The 16,344-nt window shown below is 40.3% G+C and overlaps 1 protein-coding gene across 1 annotated transcript in view; it reads right to left on the bottom strand.

Annotated features, from left to right (window-relative positions):
• The window catches only part of UGCG (UDP-glucose ceramide glucosyltransferase), a 37,827-nt gene that overhangs the window by 12,951 nt on the left and 8,532 nt on the right, over window positions 1–16,344 (bottom strand). The window contains exon 2 of the mRNA XM_061426488.1: window positions 7,369–7,510. Coding sequence (XP_061282472.1) covers window positions 7,369–7,510 — 142 coding nt within the window. The remainder of the gene's footprint in view (window positions 1–7,368; window positions 7,511–16,344) is intronic.

Below are 16,344 nucleotides of genomic sequence, written 5' to 3'. Positions count from 1 at the left end.
GAACTTACTATTATTTCATCAAGGTGCTAAAAATTACACATCAAAGACCATTACGATATATTTAAAGGGCTTTCCCAAACTCTCTCAAGACAAAGTGAGATTAGATTTTCTGTTGAATAATTTTTTGAAGTAAAAGAGAATCTGACTTGATTAAAAATGCAGGGATTCCCAGGTGGCTCAGTGGTAAAGAATCTACCTTCCAAAGCAAGAGACACAGGGGACACAAGTTCCATCCCTGATTCGGGAAGATCCTCTGGAGGAGGAAATGGTGACCCACTCCAGGATTCTTGTCTGGGAAATCCCCAAAACAGAGGAGCCTGGGGGGTTTGCAGAGTTGGAATCGACTGAAAGCGCACACGTGTGCACACACACACACAAGTATGCACATATCCTCCTAAAGAGCATGCTTAGCCTTTTAACTATGAAAACACCCAGGATTTAATTTTGCTCAGAGCTATGTTTACTCTGACAGTAAATTACGGAAGTCATTCCTTAGCACTTGGCTGGCTGTGTCAAAATCATCCTGGGACAGTTTTTTCCCAAAAAGAGAATACTGGGCCCCATCCTTAAACTTTTGAATCAGAATCTCTGAGGTGATTCTGACACATAACCAGGTTTATAAAATCCTGAGCTCTAAGTTACGATTTTGTAAACTACTAAATTTTTTCAAAAGTGTTTGCTTTCACACATAAAGATGTTCCTGTATTAGTGTGTGGGCTATGTACTCTAAGCAGTAACTTTTTTCAAAAGTGGTGATAAATTCACCACTGACTTGAAATTTGCTGACTCGAAAGCAAATTTCCTAGCAAACTCTCTTTCTAAGATAGATTGAACATTTTTAAGCAGAGGAGGAAAGTTAATTATGTCCACGAAAAAAGATAACAAAGTTATATGATCTAAAAAATACAAAGGTGGCTCAGTGGTAAAGAATCCATTTGCAATGCAGGAGATGCAGGTTCGGCCCCTGGGTGGGTGAGATCCCTGGAGAAGGAAATGGTAACCCACTCCGCTATTCTTGCCTGGGAAATCCCATGGACAGGGGAGCCTGGTAGGCTACAGTCCATGGGGTCACAAAGAGTCGGACACGACTGAATGACTAGACAAACAACAACATACAAGGCAGAAGGTAATGGGAAGGCTTGTTTGCTTTAGTTCCACTGATGAGCATACACAAGCAAAAAGTGTGGAAAAAATGCATACAGTGCCTTGAGTGCCGGGAGCCGGCGAGAGGCACTCCACTCATGGCAAAGGTCATGAGAAAGGAGGCTCGGCATACACAAAGGCAGGATCGAGCCTCAGCAGTCCCCCTGGATATTCTCGAGCATCTATCCCCCAAAAACCAGAGTCTGCCTACTTTATTGCTTTGTGCTCTCACCTCTGACTTTACTGGGGGCTGTCCCCCACCACCATCTTGCTCTCTCTGATAAAGAGTTAACTTACAGCTCCAATTAATAAAGTTCCTGGGCATTAGGAGTGTTTAAATCCAAACCCCTCAGATAGCTCTCTAACTCGCCTGACAAGTTTACCCAGACTCCTACAGCTATACATACGATTGTTTACAGTCTCCCACCCTCGAGAGGCACGGGAAGCTTAAGATAGTCAAATAGCTTAGAGCCTCTCAGAGAGTTAGAAACTGTCAGAATAAAACTAGTAAAAGATTTCATTGATGAGCCAATACTTGCTGCCAAGTTTCCACATCCCCTGTATTGTATCCTTGAATGTGTATTAATTAATATAGTTGGTATGTAGAAAAAATAAGTAGTGGCCTTGGTGTTAGCAACTTTAGACCCTTAAGGTAATAAATTCTTTCCTTTGTTGTAAACCCACTGCACCTCTGCCCTATAGGAATGCAATTTTATCTAACACCTTTGGAAGATGGCGCCAAACCTTAAAATAATTACTCTTAGAGAAAATAAGCCTTATGGTTGACAAACCTTTGTCAAGAGCCATAAAATGTTAATAGGCCTTCTGGCCAGAAGATTATGTAAATCACCTAAACCATTTGTATATGATATATTTGCAGGAAAGAAACCCTAGTTTTTGATAAGGATCAAAGACTGCTGACTTTGCATCCCCTATTATCCTCTATGTGTAACTTAGGGTATAAAAACCCCTGTTGAAAATAAAGCTACGGGCCTTGCTCACCAAAGCTTGGTCTCCCCATGTCATTCTTTTTTTCAATTTTCAGCTGAGTCTCCATCTGGAGCGCAGAGGTCCTCTGCGACCATTTATTTGCCTGGGCTTCTAAGACCCACTTGAGAAGGTGTCTAAGGTGGGGCACCTTCCGCTATTGGAGAGGGCGCCTGCGGCCTCCGTGGTCAGAGCTAACCTGGTGTCACAGGTTATATTGATTTTCCGCGTAAACCAAGCTACTCAGCCTCTTTTCTCCACTGAATTTTCCTACTGAGCTATCCTCATTCTATTACTCTTTATATCTTTGATGAATATTTAAATTAAGTCGCCGACGCCATCTCCCCTTCGAATACCCTGGATCAGCTGGGGCTGGACCCCGGCACTTGAGTGCAATAATTAATTACTATTCGCCTAATATACATTATCTCAGCAAAAAGTGGCAGCGTAGAATTTAATAGTTGAGCACTTAAGGACCAGGACGAAGGTAAATGAAAGTTTAGCTAACGAGGTAAGATTTTTTTTCAAGTGAAAAAAAAAAGTTTTCTTAATAATTTAAGTAGAGGGGAAAGCAATGTACACTTTCCTCATACTTTCTATCTATAGTTACTACACATTCCATCCAATTTCTACCTTCATGATGACTGACCAAAATTACCATCTGAGAGGTACTGAAATAACTAAGCAATTTTACAGCCACTGGTCTCCAGAAATCAGATAAAAATCTGAGAACAGGATGAGCACCATTCCTGCCACACCCTAAAATTTCTTCAAAGGTTGACTCTAAGTCCCATAATACGTCAGCCATCTTCCCAACCAAAATTTTTGCTTGAACCACCAAGAGGCAGTGACCTTAATGATGAAGATTAGAAAGGTTAAGTGGCTTCCCTGATGGCTCAGAAGGTAAAGAATCCACCTGCAATGCAGGAGACAAAGGAGACGCGAGTTCGATCCCTGGGTCAGGAAGATCCCTCAGAGGAGAAAATGGCAACCTACTCCAGTTTTCTTGCCTGGGAAATCCCACGGACAGAGGAGCCTGGCGGGTTACAGTTCAAAAGGGCACAAAGAATTGGACACGACTGAACACACATGCACACACGCAAGTGACTTTTCAAAGGGTGTAAATAACGATTCGCTTTCCTAATACAGTGAGCCTCTCAGTCACACTTGCTCTAAAGAGCTCATTGTTTTTTCAAACATTGTATAGTTTTATGCTTTTAGAGTTTATGCTGTTTTACAGGTTTAAGTGAATATAGTGAAAGAAAATGTTTACAAGTAATTCAATTCCATAAAATATTATTAAAAATCTACTCTCAGCTATTTCCCCAGCAAAAGAAAACCCTGTAATATAGCACCAGATATCTACTTGATGGAAAGATAAGAGCTATACTAGGTTGCAGCAAAACTTTTTCAGAAGTATATAGTGTTAGTATAAGTAAGGGAGGTGTGTGTGTCTATCAGCCATTTAGGCAGGTCCAACTCTTTGTTACCCTATGGACTGCAGCCCACTAGGCTCCTCTGTCCTTGGAATTCTCCAGGCAAGAATACTGGAGTGAGTAGCTACTTCCTTCTCCAGGGAATCTTCCCGAATTCAAATGCAAGATTTAGAATTTTTGTTTTTACTGATTATACATTTTAAACTTAACTTCAAATGAAAAATAAATACCACCTTATTAGCCAAAAAATGAAATTCAATTTACATCATCTAAAAAATGTTCAGACTCTTATTAAATAACTTTTGCTTTGTTGTTTCTGATATCGAAACTTAAACCAAATTGGAGGTAGTATTTCAAGTTTTCTCTGAAGTGTTAGATTTTAACCAGGAACTTTCATTTTCAGCTCTGTGTTTGAGCTCTGGGTTTGACACAGCCCAAACATGTAATTTGCTAGGAATCTCTGTATTTGAATAGTTAAATCATGCCAACTACACTGCAACTGGTAAACACAAGATAGTAAGTTGGTTAAAAGTTTTCTTAACTGACACAAGAATAATTTTTCAGATATGTTTATACTATCAAAAGAACATAAACGCATGGTCAAAAATAAAGCTTTTATTGAAAATATTATACTTTAAAAATATTTTAAGAAAACATTTATTTTATAAATCTGAAAGAAATACAAGGTATAGTAAATTCCACTATAAATGGGCACAGTAATATATATGTAAAATCTAGAAATATTCCCAGAATATTGTAGATGAGGTTGGCCTCATCTTAGTACGCTTTCTATACAAATAGCAAAACTAAATTTCCCTTTTGCTTTTCAAACAGTGAAATGACTGAAAGGTTAAGTCCAAAAGAGGTACAGACAATCTGTAAACTGCAATTTGGTCCTTTGGTATTTAAGAATGAAATATCTGAAACTGCAATAATCATAAATGTTACTCCCATGAATAAATTTAGATGTATAAATGATACTCAATTTAGATACATAAATGAATATTAGAAAAGTCTCCTCATTGAGTCAGTCCTGTAGATATTAGGACTAAAAACTCTGTACTGTAGTAAACCACATAAAATATTTTCTTAACGTAGAAAAATATTTTAACACATATTAATCAATTATATTGCATATCAAGTAGGAATATCTTGAACCATTTATAAATAACTACACATGCTTAAAGAAAAATGTTATGATGATATTTAGATTACAGCAGAATATAAGTTCTGTTACAGGATGGACTTAGACCACAAATGTCTAGAACAGTCTCTGCCACTGAATAAATAATGAACTATTTGTTAAAACATTTGTCCTAGGGTAAGTTTTGAGTGAAAGATAGATGCTTCCTTTGAGTGAAGGGAAGATTCCTTGTAAGTAAATTGCTCTGAATTCAAAGTTTTGACAAGTTATTATTACAACTTACTTACTTTCAAAGACTATATAGTTTATACAATTTTTCAAATTTATCTGGTAAAATAAATTCAGATTTAATAGTTTTATCACACATATTATGCTGATCTTTCAATAATTGAACCTATTCTCAATCTTTTAAAATTTTTTATTGTCATCATTGACAATAAAGAATCCAAGTATGGCACCAGACTTTCAACACTGTAAACCCATCTCCTATTTGCAAAAAAGAAATGAAAATCACAATTACCATAACCTCAATCTGTTAATAACTCTGATCATTAATTTTAAAATTCTTCATATGGCCAGAATTTACTAAAATAAAGCCATGAGGCCACTTGAGATGCAGATTATTGCATCTTCCTGATATGGCCGAACTTCTCTCTAAATGCCTTCTTTTATACTGATGCCAAATAAGTAATCGATTTTGTGAAAAATTAGTTTTATTTATTTTTTATTATTATATTTTTCTAAGAAAAATTTTCCCAAGGAATAAATATCAATATAAGGTAGAGTTATAAAATATTTAAAGCACAGATACCTTTTAGGACACTTAGTATAATAACAGTCTCACCAAACTTTAAACCTAGAAATTCAGAACAAGTATCAGTAATTAACCTTTTTGCATATGTCTAAAACTAAACAAAATTTTAGAATTTCATGTTTTATATATAAGCTTGTGTGTGTGTGTGTGTGTGTGTGTGTGTGTGTGCGTGTGTGCGTGTGTGCTCAGTGGCTTCAGTCGTGTCCAACTCTTTGTGACCCCATGGACTGTAGCCCACCAGGCTCTTCTGTCCATGGGATTCTCCAGGCAAGAATACTAGACTGGGTTGCCATGCCCTCCTCCAGGGGATCTTCCCCACCCAGGAATCGAACCTGCATTTCTTGCCTCTCCTGCATTGGCAAGTGGGTTTTTATCACTAGTGCCACCTGGGAAGCCACACATATATTTCCAAACGGCCTAGAAGGTTCCACATCAAACTAACAGAGAAAAAGAGTCATATCTAGAACAAAAATATTTCTGTACTTTTGGAAAACAATGTTTACATTTGACAAATAGAGAATATTAAAGTCTGCTGGGCTTGGCAGTTACACAAATGTTCATTTCATGACTACATGCCTCCTTGATGACACAAACAACTCATGCTTCACACTCAGATTTGTGCAATTTCAGTGGTTTAATTTGTCTCTTGTAGAATATTTGCCACTGCGCTTGGTCTTTTAAAAGCAAATAAAATGCTGTGAGATCAACATTTTCCTTTAGAGTGCAGGTACTCTGCACTTTTGCTCTGTTTTCTAAATGTTCTACTTACACAACAATTCTTTTATAGTTAGAAAATAAATTGTGAACTGAAAAAGAATAAAAACAATCTCTTGCATATAATATTATGCATTTTTGTAATGTGTCCAAACAATTTTCTCCTTAACCACATAAATGCCTTAATGACATAACTAAGTGGAAAAGTGAAAAACTCGAGCTCTGGAGATAACTCCAAATTGTATCTAAAAAAACCAAAAACCTCATTCAGAAGAATAAATTGATTATTGATTCATCCCACATGTTCATAATTAATGGATACATATGTTCCTGGGGTTATTCTAAGAAACTCTTTAAACCCACAGCTAACTTCGGAAACTATTTAAATGTCATGACTATTATCTTACAAGAGTGGCAACATAAAAATTTCGTAACTAAGTTTCAAGAGTGGTTGAATACAGAAAGGGGAAAGGGTTGGATGATAGTTAAAAAATTGAAATGTGAGATTACGTTCCACAAGGATAAATGCATATCCTTTTTCATTTTCACTGCAACTCTCATGAAGTAAGATTTTTACACTCAAACTACTAGGCACTTAACAATGCCTGAGTTCCAGGAGCTTTACTCAGGGATTTCTAATTCTTCAGATCAGGGGGATTCCCTGTGGCTCAGATGGTAAAGACTCTGCCTGCAATGCAGGAGACTCAGGTTTGATCCTTGGGTTGGGAAGGTCTCCTGGAGAAGGGAATAGCAACCCACCCCAGCATTCTTGCCTGGAGAATTCCATGGACAGAGGAGCCTGGTGGGCTACAGCCCATGGGGCCGCAAAGAGTCGGACAAGATTGAGCAACTAACACTTTCACTTTCAATTCAGATCGACATATGGGTAGTTAGAAAAGGAATTAATACCCCTTCCTCAATCCCATTTCTGTCCTGTGACAACTACTACTTTTATTACTATTACCACTACTATTAATACTGCTAAAGCATAAATTTGATGAAGCCAATACCATTATAAATTTTTAATAACTCCACCTGATACCATGTCAAAATTCCTCTGTGTTTACTATACGTTAAGAAAAAAAAAGGTATGGTTCAGTCCATTCCTGTGAGTACAACACTGTACTTACCTTGGGATAATCCAATTCAAAGAATGTTTCCAAGTTGTTGATGAGGTTAGGATCTACCCCTTTCAGCGGTTTCAGAAGAGACACCCCTGGCAGCTTGCTATATGGCTGTTTGTCTGTCGCCTTCTTGTTGAGGTGTAATCGGCTAAAAAGCAAATGATACATATATTAACATACATTTCTAGAGAATATCTTAGTGCCAAATCTATATAAAATATGTATCAAGCTACCAATAAATTACTGAATTCTAAATTAAAAAAAAAATTCACTGGCAGCTTTTTAAAGGGGTCTCTGGAAATGAAAGAAAGTATCAATAGAACAAGGTAAGGTTCCAGTGAGGAAAACCTGAAGGAAGCAGAGTGAATGTCCCAATGAAGGCTAGAACTTAAGACTGTTGCTTTTTGCTGTATTCTCAGATGCCAGAACTATGCCAGCCCTGGAGCAAGCACTCAGTAAATACTCAGTGAAGGAATGAATGACGGTGTTATTAGCCCACACATTAACTGCCTTTCCTCCCAAATCACCATCAAGGTGGCCAAAGAACTATAAAAAGAGCAGAAGGAAAAATCCCTATCTTCACCAGAAAAACATGGAAGTGTAACCAGAAAAATTTGAGAAATTTCTGTAACAGCCCACACGACAACTAACTGAAAGAACTACCAAGCCAGCGTGCATGGGAAACAAGGAGATGGGATACCTAGCAGAACCCCCAATGTTCACAAGCTCAGAACGGCAGTGATGGAATGGAGGGAAGCTGAAGGTAAGGCGGGGGGAAACCTCAATGATGAGGGAAATGTCTGTTAAGACACTGAAAGATAAACCAGTGCCACTGATTCCCAGATAAGCTGACCAAGGTTCTCAGAGCTGCTCCAGCCCAAGGGTGGCGTAGCACAGCACTCCTAAGAGGGAAGCTTTGCTAATTAGGAAAGAGAGACTGTGTCCCAGTTCAGGTCAGGTGTGTGTCACAATGAAGAGTGTTTCAGCAGAGTGTTGAAGTTTCTAAAGGAAGTCACCAAAGGTGTCTTCCCTCCTTCTCCTATGCAAGTCTCTAAGCACTCAACAGTAATTAGACACTGGAACAATCACAGGGCCATCTGCAGGGTATTTTAAGACACATTCTTCCACATTTTAACATCTCTGAAATCAACGGCATCTAACAATCGCTGACAGCCAGATGGCAGCCCAGACTTAGCAGCATGGAAACCATCCCTTCTGGAAGATCAAGAAGATGCCCATATCAATGCATCTCAGGTTAGATGAAATATACTATTCATCTATGGGTGATTTCTGGACGTTCACTAGTACCAACAGTCTACAGCAGTTAGTCACAGGCTCACTCCCCCAATTAAGGCAGAGATGTGCTGCAGCAAATATCTCACGTTTCAGATAAGACCATAATGTATCTTTGTGGAAAGAAAAGCAGGCTACTACCTACAATGGAAAATAAAGCAACACAAAAAATTTTAAAGAGCAGCGTGGTCTTGGTTTCTGATCCACAACGCCGAATGCCAGAAAGTAACGAGAACCATCCACAGCAGTGATGCTCTGCATGGCAGCAGTCCACAAGTTGCTTTATACTGGCTGGTGATGAAATGGAGAGAAAGTATTTAGAAACTTTTCTAGCAGTTTGACATTGCCATGCCATCCAAGCATATGATCAGTCATTTATTTTTACTGCAGTTTACCAAAGTTTCAGTCCATGACAGATTGGAAAACTTGAAAAGAACTGATCCTTTGCTACAGACCAGTTTGGCAAATATTGATCTATAGAGTTCAGCCAGAGGGCTGGATGATCTAAAATTTATATAACCACAAATATGATCACTATTCCGTTGCTAACAAAATAGTAGACTAGATGTCTGGAGAAACCCACCCTGTAGAGAATATCTAGATGGCCAGGGGGAAAAGTTTATGTTTAATTGGTTGAAACAGTAATATATCCACATGGTTCAAATCACTAAAAATATTAAGACATTCATATAAAGAAGTCTCCCTGTCATCTCTGTTCCCCATCAGTCTTGTTCTCATCACTACCTCCACAGCATTATTAGTTTCTTATCTTCTCAGAGATTTTTCAAAAATGCATACTAAGCCAAAACATACACAGATGAAAATCTTACATAGTATTTATAATTTTCTCTATGCTTTCTTAAAACAAGAACCCTAAAAGCATGTTTTAGGGGCTTCCCAGGTGGTGCTAGTGGTAAAGAAGTCCCCTGCCAATGCAGGAGATGTAAGAGACGCCAGTTAGATCCCTGGGTCAGGAAGATCCCCTGGAGGAGGGCATGGCAACCCACTCCAGTATTCTTGCCTGGAAAACCCCATGTCAGGCTATGTATGGTCCATAGCGTCGCAAAGAGTCAGGCACGGCTGAAGCAACTTAGCATGACTTAGCACACATGCAAAAGCATGTTTTTAGATATCCTGTTATGATAAAAAGGAAAACGTCTCAGGTCAGAAATGAAGAGAAACCTCTGAGTAAATGAGTGCTGGGACCATCTGCTGGTCTCTAGTTACCTAGAGATGATGACAAGCCTGAAACAGGAATGACTGAAATCTGTTCCAAGAATCTTGTAGAAATACGGAATCTTTGAAAGGCAAAGTAGAAAACTCCTGGCCCACAGAGGAAGGATAGGGATGCTGCCTACATTGGATTCAGTCCAAAATAAAATGGAATAAAAACAAAAAGTCTTTCTGGAAAACACCTAACTATGTGGATCTTGGGACCCAGAACCCAGAACACAAACTGCAGGTGTTGCTTGAACAAAACCCAAGAGATGGAATGAGAGACCATCATATGTGATCATGAATACATGAAAAGAACCACATAACATCTAGAAATGAAAATGGTGGTCACTGACACCAAAAACTCGATAGATAGGTCATGTAGAAGTTGCACATACACAGTTCAAAAAGCAACTGGAGAACTGGAATCAGATTTGAAGACATTATCCAGATTACCGCACAGAGAGAATAAGAGGCCAAGAAAATGAAATCATGAAAGGGTTTGAGACATGGATGATAGAGTAAGAAGTCTAAAATCCCAGTAGCTGCTATCTATTAATTATACTGTATGATCATTGAAAGTGAAAGTGAAGTCACTCAGTCGTGCTGACTCTTTTCGACCCCATGAACTGTAGCCCACCACGCTCCTCTGTCCATGGGATTTTCCAGGCAAGAGTACTGGAGTGGGTTGCCATTTCCTTCTCCAGAGGATCTTCCCAACCCAGGGATTGAACCTGGGTCTCTCGCATTATAGGTAGACGCTTTACCATCCGAGCCACCAGGAAAGTATGATCATTAAGTGCTATTAAACTAACAAAACCTCCATATAAGGTGATGGCAAATTACAGAGAAACCTAGCCCACTAACACACTGCATTTGGGGAGGCTTTAGATTAAAAACAACAATAATTTAAACTGCTAAATAGTCTAGTGTTGACTCTATTTTTCCCTTTTTCCTCTTTGTCTTCATTAAGACATCTTCCTAATGCTAATATATTTACATAATGCTAATATAGATATACCTCCTATCCTTTCATATCAAGAATGCTGCATTTTATCAAAGATAGACTGACCTGCCAAACCACCACGAAGCTTTCTCTAGGTTTATGGTGAAGTGAATTGCTGATAAGTACCATGTCTGAAATTTCTACTCAAGATTATTATAAGTCCAACTATATTACAGGGCCTTTAAAAAATTCTAATTTGTGCCTCCTCCCAATATCTATGTATGTATCTAGCCCTCTCCCTCCCTTCTCCCCTCCTCACAATTTTCTTTCCCCACCCTAAGGGATCATCTTGCAGTATGCCAGCTAGGATACCAGACTACTACTCTGGAGAGCACTGTTTTGACTTAGGTAATTCAACACACACATGCAATCACATAGCTCTGCTGTGTGCACAGTGGTGCTCTGTGACTACTAAGCATTCCCTTACTGAATAATCTCTTTTGACTCCAGGCATTATCCTATGCACTGGTGATATAACATGATGAGAAAAGAAGTGTTAGTCGCTGAGTTGTGTCCGACTCTTTGAGACCCCATGGACTGTAGCCCACCAGGCTCCTCTGTCCACGGAATTCTCCAGGCAAGAACACTGGAGTGGGTAGCCATTCCCTTCTCCAGGGGATCTTCCTGACCCAGGGATCAAACCCAGGTATCCTGCACTGCAGGCAGATTCTTAACCCTCTGATCCACCAGGAAAGCCTAAGGCACACTCCATACTGTCAAGGAACTGGGATTTAATGGGGGAGGTGCCCACATACAGAAGCCTCTTCTACTCACAGAAATGATGCTGATGGGTACCTTAGCCTTGGCCATGGCCGGTGTGTTGGAAGCCAACCTGTGCTTTTCAAATTATAAACAACAGCCCATTTACCTGGAGTCTCAAAAGTGGCCTGAATGGTGGAATCCCCCAAGGGGGCCAGTTTCACAAGTGGCTTTGACAGAGCCCTGCAAGGTTTCCTGGTTTCAAAGCAGTTTTTAAGGATCTCAGGCCAGGGTTTCCGCATTACCTAGACGGCATGAACGTGAGCTTACAGCCCCCATACCCTGCACAAGATTTCCTGTGGGTGCAGGTTTCCACCCTTAGCCTGATCAAGTGATTTGCTTCCTTCCAGGATCCTGGGATCCTTTTTCAGTTTCAGCTGTCATCCTGGGAATCCACTTCTACCTTCCCCTCATGCATTTGGCTTGCAACCTTGATGCTTTTGTAGGGGAGGCAGGGAGTACTATTTTTTTTGCTACATAACACATAAAGTTACATAAAAGTACACAGCTCACTGAATTTTCTCAAAGTGAAACACCCATGGAAACAGTAGCCAGATCAAGAAACAGAGTCTTACCAGAACCCCAGAAACCTGTGCGTGTCCCCTTCTACTAACTACCCTCTCCTCAAGGTAACCACTATTCTGACTTCAAGTACCAGAGACTAATTTTGCTGGCTTCAAAATCTATCTAAATGGAGTCCCGTAGGATGCACTCTTCTGAATCTGGCACCTGAAGACACTATAGTAGGCTGTTAAGTCTCCAGGATCCAACAAAACAATGATACATAGTGTGTTCTCAAAATTTTTCAATTTTATGTTTTAATTGAAGTATAGTTGATTTACAATGTTGTACCAATCTCTGCTTTATAGCAAAGTGACTCAGTTATAGACAAATTGACATTCTATGCATTTTTTTAAGTTAAATAAATCAAGAGTGAAAAGTGGCTGGCTAAATACAGTTGGAAGAAATAGTTAGTCTAGAGAGAAAAACATGCGAGCCATCCACGGTTTAGTATGCTCTCCTAGGTGGGGCATGCCATTAGCAGTTGGTTGCATATCAATATAATTAATATTTACATAACTGGTAATGCCTGAAGAAGACCAAGAGTGGAAAGAGCCAGGAAGAAAGTGAAGCCACAGAAGGGTTTGTTAGGCTAGGCTGTTTTCTTTTTGAATGGGTTCAAGAAAGAATAACATTGAACGCTGCAGAGAGGACAAGGTACGAACTGAAATGTCACTAGAATGTGTGAACACTGGTGACCTCAGAGTCCTCTGGGCAAGGGGCAGATCAATAAAAACGGCTGAGAAGCAAATGAATGAGAGGTGAGTGGTGATAACAGTGAATAAACACTAGTTTCTCCTGAAATCTGACAGTGAAAAAAGGCCAAAGTTAGCAACCAGGTGGAGGAGAGTTTTTCAGTTTAATTTTTACTTATTTTTAATTTTTAAAACTTGAGTATAAACGGTTAGCGGAAAGAGCTAGTCAAAAGGTAAACAGAGAGGAAATAAAAACTAAGGAATGGCCTGAGAAGATCCACAGTGTGAAGCAGGAGTCAAGGTAATGTAGCAAGGATGAGGGTAAGATGGTGAAGATTTAGAAGAGGTGCTGCCAGTCACGGGTGTCAGAGCTAAAAATGGAAACAAAGTATTGTCAGATGCCAGCACCGGCTCCAGGGTGAGATCTGAGCCCATGAATGTGTAGTAGTTCAGTCCATTTGACTGCATGATTATATCCATTTTCAGGATTCTGAAAATGGAGAAGCTATAAATTGAGATAGATTTGGGATAACTGGGCAGACTGATCCAAGGGAAGGCAAGGGCAAGATGAGGAAGTGAACTGGAGTGGAGAATTCAGTGAAGCCAAGTAGCACAAGGGTGAACAGCCTAGGGCAACTGTTCTCAGTCTTGACTGTAGAAGAAAATCACCTGGGGGGTGTGTGTGTGTGTGTGTATGTAAGCTTGAGTTGAGGCCCAGGCAGCAGCATGTGTTTTTTGTTTTGTTTTTTTAAATCTTCCCCAGTGACTCCAATGTGCAAAGTTGAGACCCATGGGCCTAGGAAGTCTGATTACTGTAAGAACAGAAGATGGCAGAGATGGAAACTCTCAGAAAGATCAGCTATTACAGGACGGTGAAAAACAAGAAGGCTCCAAGGAGCCGTACAAGTTGGAGAAGGGCTGGAAAAGAGAGAAAGAATGGGGCTGTCTCCATAGTGATCTAAATGTTGCTAGTTCTCAAAAACTTAAGATTCAGAGCAACTGGAGAAATTTCCATACAGACATTCTATCCCAATGGATTACTTCCGGGGTTACTTTTTAGGTTACCACCCGCAGTATATACAGCATATTGGTTTAAGTAGTGAGTGCATGTGTACTTAATCCTGTCTGACTCTTTGCGACCCTGTGGACTGTAGCCCACTAGGCTCCTCCCTCCATGGAATTTTCCAGGCAAGAATACTGGAGTGGTGGCCATTCCCTTCTCCAGGGGATCTTCCCCTGACCCACAGATCAAACCCGCATCTCCTGCACTGGCAGGCAGATTCTTTACCACTGAGTCCACTAGGCAGGTCACAGTGAAGTTTAAGAGCCGTGGCTGGAGGGAGGCTGTCTAGATTTCTGTACCAGCTTCACAGCTAACTAACTGTGTATCCCTGGGCAAGGCATTTCTTTATTTAAAGTTGCTCTTGTTTTTTAAAGTGTGGGTAAGAGTACTCACTTATTTCATAAAGCAGTTATGAGAAATAGATGAGATAAAGCCACAAAGTAAACATTCAGTGATAGCTATGACTAGCAACTTTTCAAAAAGAACATTTTTCCACTAAATGTAACTCCTCTGAAATTTCATAGTTCTGATTAGAGATTTTGAGAGATCAAACATTGATGCAATGTATATAACCAAAGAGGAAGGACTGGAAATTCAAAGACTTATAAGTTATTTCATATATGTTTAAGGAGTAATCCATTATGTTGATTTTTCTTTTTAGAGATAAAGTCAACTCTTACGTACCAAGGAAAATTAAAAGGTAGGGGGCGGGGGCTTCCCTGGCACCTCAGTGGTAAAAAGTCCACCTGCTGATGTAGGAGACATGGGTTTGATCCCTAATTTGGGAAGATCCCACGGGCTACAGAGCAACTAAGTCCATGCACGCACCACAACTATGGAGCCTACGCTTAGAGCCTGGAAGCCGCAACTAGAGTCCGGGAGCCACAACTACTGAAGCCCGAGCGCTCTGGAGCCCATGCTCTGCAACAAGAGAGACCACCCCAACAAGAAGCCCAGACCGTGACTGGAGGGCAGCCCCCACTTGTGACAACTAGAGAAAACCCTGTGTGGGAATGAAGACCTGGCACAGCTAAAAATAAATTAATGATTTTTTTTAAGTGTAAAAATATTTTTTTTAATGCAAAAAAAAAAAAAGACTAAAAGGGGAAAGTGAAGTCGCTTAGTCATGTCCAACTCTTTGCGACCTCATGGACTGTAGCCTACCAGGCTCCTCAGTCCACGGAATTTTCCAAGCAAGAGTACTGGAGTGGGTTGCCATTTCCTTCTCCAGGGGACCTTCCCAACCCAGGGATCGAACCCAGGTCTCCCACACAGCAGGCAGAAGCTTTACCATCTGAGCCACCAGGGAATCACTAAAAGGGGGAAAGGGAATCATTAAAAGTCTCAAATCAGGGTTAAAACAGAATAAATCAAAACATGGGATAAAACATTTAGTGCAAAGTATTAATATATACCATATTTAAGTTAAAATTATATTCAAGGTTAAAATTACACTCAAAATTTAGGAATGAATTTAAAGTTCTATGGGTATAATCCAAAAGTATAGAAACAATGCAAGTGTGAGATTGAGAGACTTTACGTGACACATATTATTATTGCCTAAAAATTACCTGTTACTATTTTCTTAGCCGAGCTCCCCTTTAAGACTATTAAAAGGGTTCTCAGCTGGGCAGAGGTGCTGGCTTCTCAAAATTTCTCTGCACTCAGAGCCTGGCTCAGAATTTGGATTCTACAGTCACAAGAATCCCCCTTCCCTTGGCTCTGCTGGATGAAGAGACTGTCACCCTCAGAACTGAGAGGCGGAGGCATGATAATTTTTCCACAGTGCAGCAGGTACAAGGCACAAAGTGACTGCTGCTGCTGCTGCTGCTGCTGCTGCTGCTGCTAAGTCGCTTCAGTCATGTCTGACTCTGTGCGACCCCATAGACGGCAGCCCACCAGGCTCCCCCATCCCTGGGATTCTCCAAGCAAGAACACTGGAGTGGGTTACCATTTCCTTCTCCAATGCATGAAAGTGAAAAGTGAAAGTGAAGTCGCTCAGTTGTGTCCGACTCTTAGTGACCCCATGGGCTGCAGCCTACCAGGCTCCTCCGTCCAAGGATTTTCCAGGCAAGAATACTGGAGTACTCACAGCAAGCTGCTGCAGGGCAGCAGCTGCAAGGCCAGGGAACAGAAGGGCAGGTACCATCTGGGGTGCCTCTCAGAGTACCAGTTACTTCAGTCTAAAAGGTCAGGGGAGATGAATCACAGGCAGAGAGAGGCCCGCAGGGTCTTGCTTTCTATTGTGAGCTAAAAGGACATCTCTTCAGAGAACGCTTCAAAGAACTCCAACGGATGTTAAGGAGTATTCGGGAACATTCTTCTGGACTTTATGGATGCTTTGGCTTGATGAATCTTAATCGCCTCTCTGCACAAGACTTGTGAACTGA

Source organism: Bos javanicus, chromosome 8 (assembly GCF_032452875.1).
Source record: "Bos javanicus breed banteng chromosome 8, ARS-OSU_banteng_1.0, whole genome shotgun sequence".
NCBI classification, from domain to species: domain Eukaryota; kingdom Metazoa; phylum Chordata; class Mammalia; order Artiodactyla; family Bovidae; genus Bos; species Bos javanicus.
Note: the sequence above shows the minus strand (reverse complement) of the source record. Positions and strands in the feature narration are given on the sequence as shown.